Genomic DNA, 14064 nt, shown 5'->3' with positions numbered 1-14064 from the left:
CTGTGCCTAATGAGGGGAGAGAAACCATAAATACACAAGTGGGCATATCATTTAAGTTGGTGATAAAGTGCTGTAACATTTTATGAACAAAATGGCCTTCCCCTAGGAATCACCGGTACTCTGCTGCCTATTGCCCAGTGTCTGGAAATCATTGTTTTATGTATTTTGAGCAGAGTTGTATTTATTTAAGGCAGGAAGATAAATCTAGTTGGTGTTATTTCATCTTAGCCCAAATTGGAAGTCCCAAATTCTTTTTTGTATTGATACTGCATAGTTTTGTTTGTTCTGCCTACCACATTTGAATTGTTTTAAGGATCAAATAAGGCAATTTATATGAAAAAATAGCAAATTACAGTTGTAAATATATATTGTATAGTTGTATATATTTGCAAATATAAAAGTAGTTCCCTTTCGCAAAATAATTACAAAGATTTGTCTAATGGACTCACTTTTTTTTCCAAAAAATTTTTATTTAACTTCCAATTAGCCAACATACAGTGCAATATGAGTTTCAGTTGCACAGTCTAGTGACTCAGCACCTACATACAACACCTGGTGCTCATCACAAGTGCACCCCCAATCTCCATCACCCATTAACCCGTCCCCTCACCCACCTCCCCTCTGCCAACCGTCAGCCCATTCTCCATAGTTAAGAGTTGGCTTGGGACCCCTGGGTGGCTCAGTTGGTTCAGTGCCTGCCTTGGACTCCGGTCATGATCCCAAGGTCCTGGGATCGAGCCCCACATTGGGCTCCCTGCTCAGTGTTGGAGCCTGCTTCTCCCTCTGCCTGCCGCTCCCCCTGCTTGTGCTCTCTCTCTCTCTCTGATAATAAATAAAGTCTTTAAGCAAAAAAAAAAAAAGAAAGAAAGAAAGAAAAAAAAGTTGACTTCTTGGTCTGCCTCTCTCTTTTTAAAAAAAGAATGAAATCTTGCCATTTGTGGCAATGTAGATAGAGCTAGAAAGTATTATGCTAAGCAGGGTAGGTCAGTCAGAGAAGGGCAGATACCATGTGATTTCACTCATATGAGGAGTTTGGGAAACAAGGCTGATGATCATAGAGGAAAAAATAATGGACTCATTTTTCTATGAGAAAGTATTATTTGAAGGAAGGAGTTGTAATTTTTTTCATTGATTACAGGCTCCATGCACAGGATTTCTCTTAAAGTGTATATAACTCTTTTTTTTTACCATGGCATGTGGTAACAATTAAATAGCTGTCTATCTCCTTCAGCCATTCCAGACCAGTGTAGTCCTCTGCCATGCAATGAAGATGGATATAAGAGCTGCAAAGACGGTCAAGCTAGATTCACTTGCATTTGTAAACCAGGTTGGCAAGGAGACAAGTGTGAATATGGTATGTCTACAAAACCCACCTGACTCATCAGGATTGGCCTCCTGGAAAGTTCTCCAAAGGCCTTATTGCTTTAAAAATAATTTATTTTTCCCTTCTTAGATATAAATGAATGCAAAGATCCCTCAAACGTAAATGGAGGTTGCAGCCAGATATGTGATAATACACCTGGAAGTTACCACTGTTCCTGTAGAAGTGGTTTTTTTATGCTTTTAAATAAAAAGGACTGCAAAGGTAAGAGTAAGAAGGCATTTACTGTATGAGAGCAAAGTTCGGTTAGAGGAATTTCCCCAGGAAATTCTTGGAACTCTCTGGTTGTAAGTGCTTGTAATAAATATACATTATTACCCACCTTGAAGCCTCGTGATACTAAGGGACTGCCTTTTAGTTTAATGTTTATAGATTATTTTGTTATTTATAGAATTTTTCATTGTGTTCTTATTGTATTTTATTATTTATTGAGTATTTTACTGTTTTCTTACCGTCTGTGTGTGGGTGTGTGTGCATGTACACGTTTGAATAAAGAATTCCATTAAAAGGTGATAAAGTGAAGTTTCGGTGCAAGTCCTTGCTTAGTAGAGACTTTGCAAAATCATTGTTTTTATTTTTTTCAGACACTATAATATTATTTCCTTTATTCCATAAGATAAACAGCTATACAAAGTAATCCATCATAATCCTTAATAACCTCTTCCACTGTATTTCATATTTCTTTGTTAGATATACCTGTCAAATATCCAATATAAACCTTTCTTCTTGCACCTTATCTCCTGTTGTGGTTTTGGGAAAGATGAAGAATTAGTTTTCTTTCTCTTTATACACATACTTTCTCTTTATACATATACTTTCTCTTTATACATTTCTCATATATATAATTGGTCATAACTATTTTTCTCTTCAGGCTTAAATAATCCCTGTCAGTTTAGCTTTTCTTTTTTTTTTTTAAGTTTAGCTTTTCAATAAGTCATTTTACTAGTGTATTTCCTTTGTTTTTCTTTGTCCTTATGTTTCCCTCCAGTTTTGGCTTTTTTCCCCCCTCTGCCTATTTCCTTTCTATTTGACTGTTTTAGCTGCCGTAATTAAATCTTGAAAGAGTTGTGCTACATGTGGATGACTAAAAATGAAATTTTCCAGCCTGGAGTTAAGTTTTGCCTTTAGAAAATGGAAATAATTTTCCCTTTCTTCCTTTCCTCCCTCTCTCCCTCCCTCCCTCCCTCCCTCCTTTCCTTCCTTCCTGCCTGCCTTCCTTCCTTCCTTCCTCCCTCCCTCCCGCCCACCTTCCTCGTCCCTCTCCTTTTTGCTACGAGGTGGAAAAATGTAGTAAGTTAAAACATAAAGTGTCCTTGTTCAACTCTATTCATATCTGCTTTGGGAAATCCCCAAATTGAATTCATATTCAAGGGATGTTCTGTCCCTCACTGTGCTATAGTGTTTAGTATAGTATAATTTACTATAGTATTATTTAAAGTTCAGTTAAATGACTCTGAAGTGAGCTGCGTTAACTAACAATTTCTCCTAAACCATTATCCAATTTGTGACCATACTTCTTTCTTGTCTGCCTATTTCAAGATCTGTTGGAGGTTAGAAATTGAGAATGCCAATACTGTTAGAACACTATAGAAAACCATCATAATGCAGGATACCATATGCATTCTATAAGCAAATAATATCCATTCATACTTCTGCACTTAAGTATTTGAGTGGTCTATTCTTCTAAAGAAGTTGTGACTTATATTTTTAATTAAAAGTATTTAATTCTTATCCATTGAGTTAATATACATGTATATAAATTATTACAAAAAGTCCTCTTACACATAAGAATGTCCCTGATGACCACAACATATTTTCTTGTATACTTCATTTACACAGACTTTATCCATGAACTAGGTGATAGAAGAATATGTATACAACTATTACAATAGGGCCTTCACCAAGATGTGGATATGCTTGAGATCAAGTTGCCAGTAATTGTCCACAGTAATTTATTCTACAATGCAAGAATAAACTTTTCATCAGATGTTAGATGTCAGCGTAGAGTAATAAAATCAATGTACTATAACCTGAACTCATATGATTTAAATAGTGCTCTGCCATATGCCTCAAACCAAATAATTTTAGTCATATGTCTTCACTTTCTTTTAAAATATAGCTTTTATAGCTCTTTTAAAAAAAATGAATATTTTATTTGATGTGATTGGAGATTCACATGCCGTTGTAAGAAATTATAGAAAGAGATCCTATGTACTCTTTGTGGAGTTTCCCCCAATAGTAACATTTTACAAAACTGTCATACGATATCACACCCAGGATATTGACATTGATACAGTCATGATATAGGAGGATTCCCTTATACAGGAATTGATTCAGTTATTTATGTTCATGCTTTTAAAATAGAGTAATGAGGGCGCCTGGGTGGCTCAGTTGGTTAAGCGACTGCCTTCGGCTCAGGTCATGATCCTGGAGTTCCAGGATCAAGTCCCACATCGGGCTCCCTGCTCAGCAGGGAGTCTGCTTCTCCCTCTGACCCTCCCTCCTCTCATGTGCTCTCTCTCTCTCTCTCTCATTCTCTCTCAAATAAATAAATAAAATCTTTTAAAAAATAAAATAAAATAATGTCTGAAATTTTGGTTAGTCTGTGGAAAAATTAAACTCTCAGTTTTATAGAGTACAAAATATATTTTCCATTCTGAACTTGTCTGTCTCCAGAGAGTACAGATGAGAAAAGTTCACTAATAATTACATCTCCATTGAACTATTTCTGTCACTTGTTTTGTTTTTCTCACAGATGCTTTTATCTAGTGGCTAGTCGCAATCAGTATTTTGTTTCCTACTCTACCATGTAATATAATAAATGCATCTGAAATTTCTGGATATTAATTTAGCACTAAAGTTTGTATTGGAATTTTATAAATACTTAGAGGTCTTACTCAATTCCTTTTTAAATTTGAATCACTCTTGAATACTTTAGCCAACAGTAATAGTATGCTGATTTAGCTACTGTCCACTTCCAAAGGAAGACATGACTGATGAGCCACCTCATTTTTATTTTTTATATTTGCGATAATACAGAGTGAATCTACCTTAAGAACATATTTCAAAAACATGTATTTAAGATATATATTAAGAATATGGTGAATCTTTTCTCCCATTTATTCATGTAATATAACTTGGCAGGTAAGAAAATAACTAAAGCCGTTTCCTTTTACATAACTATAAAGAACATAGCAAACATCACATTCCCTATATGTTTGTATGGAGAAATCATGTTTAGCAAACTAAAACCTGATGATAGATTTAAGATTTTGTTATTCCCAGGCCACTCTGTTGTCTCATTACATATATTAAACTAGATCCAGGAAACACAAATCAGGCATTCTTTGCTAGTATCCTCTGGTATGGGAAATTTTTAAAAAATTTTTGGTTTAATTTATAGATGTGGATGAATGCTCTATAATGCCAGACATTTGTGGCACAGCTGTGTGCAAGAACATCCCGGGAGACTTTGAATGCGAATGTGCTGAAGGCTACAGATACAATCCCGTATTAAAGTCTTGTGAAGGTAGAGTTGTGGTGGTATCATGTTAATGGTGGAGAGGGTGGGCTTGAACCTTGATTTGAGATTAGAAGCATTGGTTCTGTTTGACATCCACCATCAGATTTTCTAAGATGGCAAGCTCCATGATACAGCTTGGCCAATTGGGTAGTCGTTGGCTTTCTTCCAGAGTAAAAGTATGTAAGACACATGGTCTTTAGGTTTAGAATTATGCACTCTGTTTGTCCTCTAAGCTGCGTATGAATCGGAGACCTCCCATGTAGGATAAAAGCAAAATAAACATACCTTCGCATCATTTAAATAATATTCAAAGATAAAAAGAATTTCAACCTGGAAGGAAAAACATACACATATAAAAGAAAGACAAATTTAAAAATCACATAGGTGTTACATGGATGGTTAGAAACCAGTTTTGGGACGCCTGGGTGGCTCAGTCGGTTCAGCGTCTGACTTCGGCTCGGGTCATGATCCCAGGATCCTGGAATCAAGTCCCACATTGGGCTCCTTGCTCAGCAGGGAGCCTGCTTCTCCCTCTGCCTACTCTGCATGCTGCTCCCTCTGTTTGTGCTCTCTCTGACAAATAAATAAAATCTTAAAAAAAAAACCAAAACGAAATCTTCAGTTTTATACGAAGCTTTTTGATAATTTTCTGTGCTTGTATCCATATGTCATTTATTCTTAAATAGAAAATGACCGTTCTGGGGCACCTGGGTGGCTCAGTTGGTTAAGCGACTGCCTTCGGCTCAGGTCATGATCCTGGAGTCCTGGGATCGAGTCCTGCGTCGGACTCCCTGCTCAGCGGGGAGTCTGCTTCTCCCTCTGACCCTCCCCCATCTCATGCTCTCTTTATCTCATTCTCTCTCTCAAATAAATAAATAAAATCTTTAAAAAAAAAAAGAAAGTGACATAGTTCTGTTATAATTAAATGCATATAAAAGAAAAATCTCATCATAATTAAACGATAACTGAGCTCTAGAAATTTGAGAAGTATTGATGAGTACTGTCAGCGCCTGTGGATTTGGGAGAACCCTTTGGACTCATTTGGCCAAAAGAGTGCTGCTAGGTGTGCATGTAGCATGGAGGTATTAGGGAGATTTTTTTTTATCATAGATAAATGCAAATTATCTCATATCCTCCTTTCAATTTTTAAACATTTCAAGGTAAATTTAATATCATGACTAAAATTAATCAAATCAATAGTGATTTTCTATTATGGCTATATATATATATATATAGGATTGTACCCTTTTTACCATTTTAAGGGTACAATTCAGTAACATTAATTACTTTCACATGGTTATGGAGCCATTGCTGCTCTCTGTTTCCAAAAGTTTTTCATCATCCCAACCAGAACTCTGTAACCATTAAGCAATAAATTTCCCCTCCTCCCTCCCCCAAACTCTAATCTACTTTCTAAATCTACTTTTTGGGAGATAACCTTTAATCTAATTTCTGTCTCCATGAATTTGCCTAAATCAATAGTAATTTTAGAATAGGTTTTTTTCAAATATATCTGCTTATGCTGATATTTTGATGTTTTACCTCCTATGCACTCACCAAAAAATATCCCCTCCACACACCATTTCTGTTCTCCCACAACTCCAGATAGAAATTACTATGGTAATATTCAGAGTTATTATTAGCCAACTTCATCATGTATATTGTAGTTTTATACAATGAATGACAGATTTTTTTAGAAAAGTTGTATGTATGACACATAGGTACAGTATTCATATTACTTTAATTATCTGCAATTTAATTTTAATGCTAAGGGATCACTAATTTTGCAGTTGTATTTTGAGACATGTTATGGGGGAATTTATATGCTACTAATATTTGCATTTATGTACTTGCAAATTTTCAAAGATTGCAGGGTGCATGCATTGAAAATATCAAGGATCTCATGTAGCTCTGAAGTAGACTTTAGCTGAAGCATGTTATTACAACTTTTCAAGGATGATTTTCTCAAAATATGGGGCTATATAGATTTCACAATATGAGATGTAATAGCACAGTGAGGTTTATTTTTCTTTTTTAAATGATAAGAAATAAAGATATATCCTTAAATTTGTTGCCACTATCAACCACTGCGTTATGGAATGTCAGGTGTTCCTGATATTATGTAATACCTGATTAATAAACCTTTAGTTAAAAGGGATTTTTTTCCCCTCCCTTTCTCTTCCCTGTCTCCTCTCCTCGCCCCTCCCCTCCTCTCCCCTCCTTACCCTTCCCTTTCTTTTGTCAAAGCAAACAATTGGGAGGCAGTCTTAATGGAATTCATTTAGTTAGAAATGACTGTTGCCTTGATACTCTCAGGCTTTTTTCCTTCAAATTCAAAAATTGGAAAATTAGTATAGTTGTTATATTTGTATTAATTATTTATTACTGAAAGTTATACATTAAATTTGTTGTTTCACTTGTGTAAATAGAAATTACACTTGTAACCCATTTAAATTTCCATGCCAACTGTTGAAATGTGATTTCATGTCACAGAGATTCTTTTGCTAAGAATCTAGTATCACTGATTATTTATTTATTTATTTAATTTGGGAGAGAGAGCGAGTGAACACAAGAAGGGGAAAGGACAGAGGGAGAGGGAGAAAAATCTCAGCAAACTCAGCGCTGAGCATGGTGCCTGATGCGGGACTCGATCTCAAGACCCCGAGATCATTATCTGAGCTGAGATAAAGAGTCAGATGCTCAACCGACTGAGCTACCCAGGCGCCCTTATTATCATTGATTATCTTATACTAAAATCAGAATACTCCTATTGGATTGAACATTTAGAAGATATTAAGATCTATGTTCTCTTTTACCCCAGATGTGGACGAATGCTCTGAGAACATGTGTGCTCAACTTTGTGTCAATTACCCTGGAGGTTACTCTTGTTATTGTGATGGGAAAAAAGGATTCAAACTTGCCCAAGATCACAAGAGCTGTGAGGTAACATTTTGCAATGCTAAATTTACCATCTCTTTTCTAAAATGAGAGACTGGGGTACTTATTTCCACGTAGCTGGGATAAGTCAGGACAATACAGATGTTCTTTTTTTAAGAAAAGATGCATTTTTTTAAAAGATTTATTTGTTTATTTTGAGAGAGAGAGAGAGCGAGAATGAGTGAGCACGGGAGGGACAGAGAGAGAGGGAAAGAAAGAATCTCAAGCCGACTCCCTAATGAGCATGGAACCCCACGAGGGCCTCCATCTCATGACCCTGAGGTCATGACCTGAGCCGAAATCAAGAGTCGGACGCTTAATTGACTGAGACACCCAGGTGCCCCAGGAAAATACAGATGTTCTATAATAATTGCTATAGGTCTAGCAGGCTGTGAGTCACAATCTAATTACGAATTTTGGTCATGTAAGCTATAAATATCGGGGATAATTAGTGACTAGGTTTAAAAAAACCGACTGCAGGGTCATAGTTCAGAAAGTGCTCATCTGTATGGGCTGTACATTTACAAAGTACAATGTACAATGTGTGTGTTTATTTAAAAATTAAGAAAAGGTGAGGTTTATACTTCTCTTTGTGAGAAAAAAAAACTTACATAGAAACCTTAGCAGAAACTAAGGTTTTCCTCTGTGTACTTTTCTTTATCCCACTCTGACAAGTTTGATTGCACTTTGGCATGTCAGTACTTGAAAGAGTGCTCATAAAATCTCAGGTGGAAATAACTGTCAGATTAGAATTTAGTGGGGTTTAAGTATATCAAAATTCAGAGAGGTCAATTTTGTTAATCTGTATCTCTCAAACTTGCTTTTAGTTACTTGGATTTAATTCATAATTGACCCAAGAATTGAATGTTGGGGGTAGTTTTTCCTTCATTGAAATAAATAGGTCAACATCTGAAGCTTTTTTTTCCTGTATATAAGGATCATGTGTTAGTGATTCTTCGTCCAACTCTTGCATTCTTTTTCACAGGATTATGAGGCAGACAGTAAAAACACAAAACAAAACCCACCTAAATGGTGATTTAATCATGTGTGTTCACATACCTCCATATCTGTTACTAGGACAAAACTGTGTATGTCCAAAAATGTAACATTCAATAAATGCCACCTACTTGGTAAAGGAAGGTAAGGTGAGATATTTGGCATATGCAGTAACTTCAACTGTACTTAATTGAATGCCATGCTGTGTGAATGTCTGTTTTGTAATTTAATCTTTTATTATTTTAGTATTTGTAATAGTTACACATCACCATCTACCTTGGAATAGATTTATTGAATTCCTAAGAGGAAATGAGATGTTGTTTCTGGACCTTGATTTAATACGTGCCATGTACACAGATCCCCCCCTGAATATCCCTATATGTATGCCCAAGAACTTATCCCTAAAAAACTTTCTGTTTTAATGTTTGCTTTTACTCTTAGAAAAAAAAAAACAACTTGATATTAAACTTAATGACTCTGAATCACTTTTTCTGTAAATTCCTTGGAGACTAACATGGTATCCTAATTTATGTTTATCCCATCTAGAATTTCCAGCATTTCCTTTGATGCAGGCAGGCTGAGTTTGAGAACCTGGGGAGGTGGGGTAGGGGAGTTCCCACAGGACCAGCCAAGAGGTTCCTTGGCTTCCCACAGGATAGAAATCAAATGTGAGCCAGGGAAAGTGAAAGTGGAGTTTATTGAATAGTGTGAATGACAGAATATAGCAGACAGAGTGTCTGGGGGACTCAGAGGGGAAAGGAGGATGAGTCTCTTCATTATTTAGGGCTAGGGGTTTATATTGGAAAGGAGTCCAGGGTATGTGTTCCTTCAGGAATCTAGGGTAGGGTCCCATCAAAGGCAAGTGACAGGTGAGTAATAGGTGTTATTTTATAAATCATCGAAGGTAGGGGGTGTTGATGCCAGTGTCAGCTGAGGTTTGTTTGAAGCTAATGTCCTACAATATTTTTGGGAACTGGGTCTTCTTAGATGTTATCAGATGTTTTGGTCCTAGGACAGAACTCAGAGAATGATTAACTTTCTTGTTTCCCCCCTGGAGTGGGAACATAGCTTCTTTGGTTTTTACGCAGATGCGAGGTGAAATATAGAACATGAGTAAATAGGGCTGAGCAAGAAAACTGCAGAAATGGAGACTTTCTAAAATAGAGTCCCTTCAGCTTCCCTACCTCACCTTCGTTATCTAGATGATACATTTTTGCTCAGAAAATTTTTCTTAATAAATGAATGAGTGAATGTATGAGGTGCTACTTATTGGTATACTAATTCTTCCATGATTTCTGACTCCAAATTTTTTTTTTCCTAATGTAATGCTGAGAAGGCATCACAGCTGCAGTTAATTAAGGAGATATGTGTTGTTACTGGAAGAAAAAGGTTGTGTTTTGGGCTGAGATTTGCAAAGGAAATAGTAAGGACAAAAATATAAGCCGCACACATTGAGCAAGACTTTTTTTTTTAAAAGATTTTATTTATTTATTTGAGAAAGAAAGAATGAGAGACAGAGAGCATGAGAGGGAGGAGGATCAGAGGGAGAAGCAGACTCCCTGCTGAGCAGGGAGCCTGATGCGGGACTCGATCCTGGGACTCCAGGATCATGACCTGAGCCGAAGGCAGTCGCTTAACCAACTGAGCCACCCAGGTGCCCCTGAGCAAGACTTTTTAAAACACGTGTTCTGGGACGTTATACTGATGGACTATATAAGGAAGAAAAGGATGTTGCTTTATTACCAAGGGTGTTCTTAATTTAATGAACATATCACAGAGGATCCATTTGACAAGACCATTAGGAATCAGAGAAAGGAATGCCTAACCTGACACAAACAGCAAGCAATAACCTATACATTTTGTTTCTTTGCTTTCTTTCCTTTTCTCCAGGCTGTTCCAGTGTGCCTTCCCTTGAACCTTGACAAAAATTATGAACTACTTTACTTGGCAGAGCAATTTGTAGGCGTGGCTTTATATTTAAAATTTCGTTTGCCGGAAATCACCAGGTGAGGTACCAATGTCCATGATAATCTCTAGAGGTAAGCAGGTAAGGACAGAAGATAAGTGACTGAAAAGGTTTGAAATGTAAAAAATTGCATTTCCAATTAGATAATTTAGGGATATTATCAATCAGATGATTTGGGGAACACTAAAGTTGATTTACCCCTTCACACGTGTAATTGTCATGCTAGAATCATTTAAAGGTCATTCTAGGCTGACCTTCCCCAATGATCATTTTACTTTAATACATCCTTCTTCCTTTTCTAGTGAATACGTATTTACTAAGAAGTTGAGAAAGTAGATTTAATATATTTGTGAAATTTTCATTCTTCTTCATACGTGTTATAAAAACTAAGTAATGAGAAAATACTCAAAGTACTGCTTTTGGAATATAGTTATATTCATAATTATTAAGGAAAATTCATAAGATTGCTTAGGTGGTATTTTAAAAAAACACGTCATGATTTTAGTTGACTGAGTACCTTTTCTGTTATTCCTACAGTTAGGTTGCCTCTATGGAAAGAATAGTGGTTTGTATTTTAGAGTCATGATTCTACTTTAATTACCATATTTCCTCAGAGTGATACATGGTTGGAACTAGAAAAAAGAAATTGGAATTTTGTTGGAATAATGGAAAGGAAACGTATTTGTGACTGATTATAGAGTCCATATTTTAAAATATTTTAATTAGATAAGCATGCATACATACAATGTAATTCATTAGATATATGAATGATTATTCATTAAATAATTCAACTAAATTCATAGAAATCGCATCATTAAGGAACATTGAACTGTATTCTAAAATTCACTGATACAATTGTGCTCCTTCAATACCCTTATCCACCACGACCTGGTTTTCCCTTTTAACATCTCAGAGCAAATATGATCTAGTGACATGGACTGGAGACATTTCCTTTGCTAAGAGAATAATGAGAATGAGAGAGAAAAAGGTTAATTATTACACACTTAGGCATGTTCAGGGTGATTCAGTTCTGACAACTCACAACAGTTTGGGCTCTAACATTGGATCAAATAATTATTTCTTCAGTGTTTATTTATTTGTTCCTTATTTATTTAGTTTAAACTTTTTATTGAAGTATAACATATATACATATACAGAAATATACACATATCTTAAATGTACAGCTTGATGAATTTTTTTAGAAACTGCCACTTGGTAAGTAAGCAATACAAAGAACAGCCAGTGCTTTGTTGCTTTTTTCTCCTCCTTTTTGCCAATTCCTTCAGCTCTGTTTCCAATGATCAAATATTCATCCTATCCTAAAGTTAACAAATTCACTCATCTTTTTCATTCTACAAAACTTCAGAAAAAGAATGAATTGTTCCCCAATGTATGCTGAAATATTCCAGACAGAAAGATGCAGAACACAACTCTGTATTACTGGGTTAGCATGATTTTGCAAAGAGAAGGAAATTACCTCCATAATAGGACCAACTTCTGGAAGATCCTGAGCATACACAGATTTGGGTTTTGACAAGATAATACATGTTTGACATCAGCAAAATGTGGTGGTTATGAAAGAGAATAGAGGTCCTTATCCTAAGCAAAAAATGACAAATAAAATATAAAATAATCTTAGTTCAGTCAATTACTACTACATTGTTATCTGTCCAACATACTTTACCCCACATGACCACTTTTAAATATGTCTTTGGAATTCTAAAGATTAAAAAATTTATTTTATCAGCTTTTCTTTGTTCCATTTGAAGTTAGAAGTTGTATATGGTACTCCTATTACTATTACTAGGAGATAAGGCTGTGGGATTCTTTCTTGCCTTACTTGGCAATTATCTGAAGTCCTGACTTTTTAGCTTAAATTACCTTTATTTTAGCTTAACTCAAGTGACTAATAGTTATACAGCTATTTTTTCTATTCCATGTTTGTCTTTTTTCAATCATTTTGATTTGCTGGTTTCTTGGAAATGTTAAGGCTGATTCTTATTACAGTGTCATTAGGGCACTAATCAATACATGTTATTTTTTAATCCAGCATTTCTAAGATACTTCTTCCCCTGTAATAGCTACATATATATATATCTAGATCTTAATAACAACAGTCATGGCCAGAGCTCAGATACCCCCAAGCATATGGCTAGACTACATCTTTCAAGCTGTCCTTTCATGTGCTTTAGTGATATATACAATTAGAGCTTTGGAGAGCTTTTGAAATCAAGCTAACAGATATATTTTAAAGTTTTTTACTTTACCTTTCTTACCACACATGAAGGCTTAATTATACTTGCAGTCATCCAGATGCTGTCTATATCTCTGTGAGTGATTCCTTCCTGACATATATGAAATTACAAGGAAAATGGGCCTTTTGATGTATAAACCAATCATGAAATTGTAACATCTTTTACTAATCACTTATGGACACAGCAAAAAAAAAAAAATAGGAATCTTAATGTCAGAATGTCAGATTATATAGTGTATAAAAAGCTCCGGGAGAGATAGAATATATCTCATATTTGTACATGTGTATCAATTCCAGCATTTAAAAGAGGGCCTTCAAAACAAATGCCAAGGGCGCCTGGGTGGCTCAGTTGGTTAAGCGACTGCCTTCAGCTCAGGTCATGATCCTGCAATCCCGGGATCGAGTCCCGCATCGGGCTCCCTGCTCAGCGGGGAGTCTGCTTCTCCCTCTGACCCTCTTCTGTCTCGTGCTCTCTATCTCTCATTCTCTCTCTCAAATAAATAAATAAAATCTTAAAAAAAAACAAATGCCAAAAAATATGAAAATTACCAAAGCATCTGTTCACAGGGGGAAAAGTCTCCAAGAATAAGCAAGAAAATATAATAACTTGATTTTAAACACACATGGAACCAGAGATAACGCATGAACAGTCTAATTCTACCCTACCCTTTAATTCCAGTAAAGAAAGAAATAGTTGGTTCTTTCAACATACTGCTGTTTGCTAGCGTAAGAGAAAAAGAATAATTATTGAGCTTTCCATATTTCTCTATTAAGGCTTTCTCTTTGTCCATTATTTAGATTTTCAGCCGAATTCGATTTCCGGACATATGATTCAGAAGGTGTTATACTGTATGCAGAATCTCTTGACCGCTCAGCTTGGTTCCTGATTGCACTTCGTGATGGAAAGATTGAAATTCAGTTTAAGAATGAATTTACAACCAAAATCACAACTGGAGGCAAAGTTATTAATGATGGTCAATGGAATATGGTAGGTTTTGCATATTTCA

General features: G+C 35.7%; 1 protein-coding gene across 1 annotated transcript in view; it reads left to right on the top strand.

Moving 5' to 3' along the window:
• The window catches only part of PROS1 (protein S), a 63940-nt gene that overhangs the window by 30681 nt on the left and 19195 nt on the right, over positions 1–14064 (top strand). The window contains exons 5-10 of the mRNA XM_025873059.2: positions 1232–1354; positions 1454–1585; positions 4785–4910; positions 7726–7847; positions 10728–10843; positions 13856–14045. Of these exons, the coding sequence (XP_025728844.1) occupies positions 1232–1354; positions 1454–1585; positions 4785–4910; positions 7726–7847; positions 10728–10843; positions 13856–14045 (809 nt within the window). The remainder of the gene's footprint in view (positions 1–1231; positions 1355–1453; positions 1586–4784; positions 4911–7725; positions 7848–10727; positions 10844–13855; positions 14046–14064) is intronic.

This window comes from Callorhinus ursinus, unplaced genomic scaffold (assembly GCF_003265705.2).
Source record: "Callorhinus ursinus isolate GAN/ISIS: 27379988/994484 unplaced genomic scaffold, GSC_fseal_2.0 scaffold1, whole genome shotgun sequence".
NCBI classification, from domain to species: Eukaryota; Metazoa; Chordata; class Mammalia; order Carnivora; family Otariidae; genus Callorhinus; species Callorhinus ursinus.
This window is presented reverse-complemented; position numbering and strand designations above follow the sequence as displayed.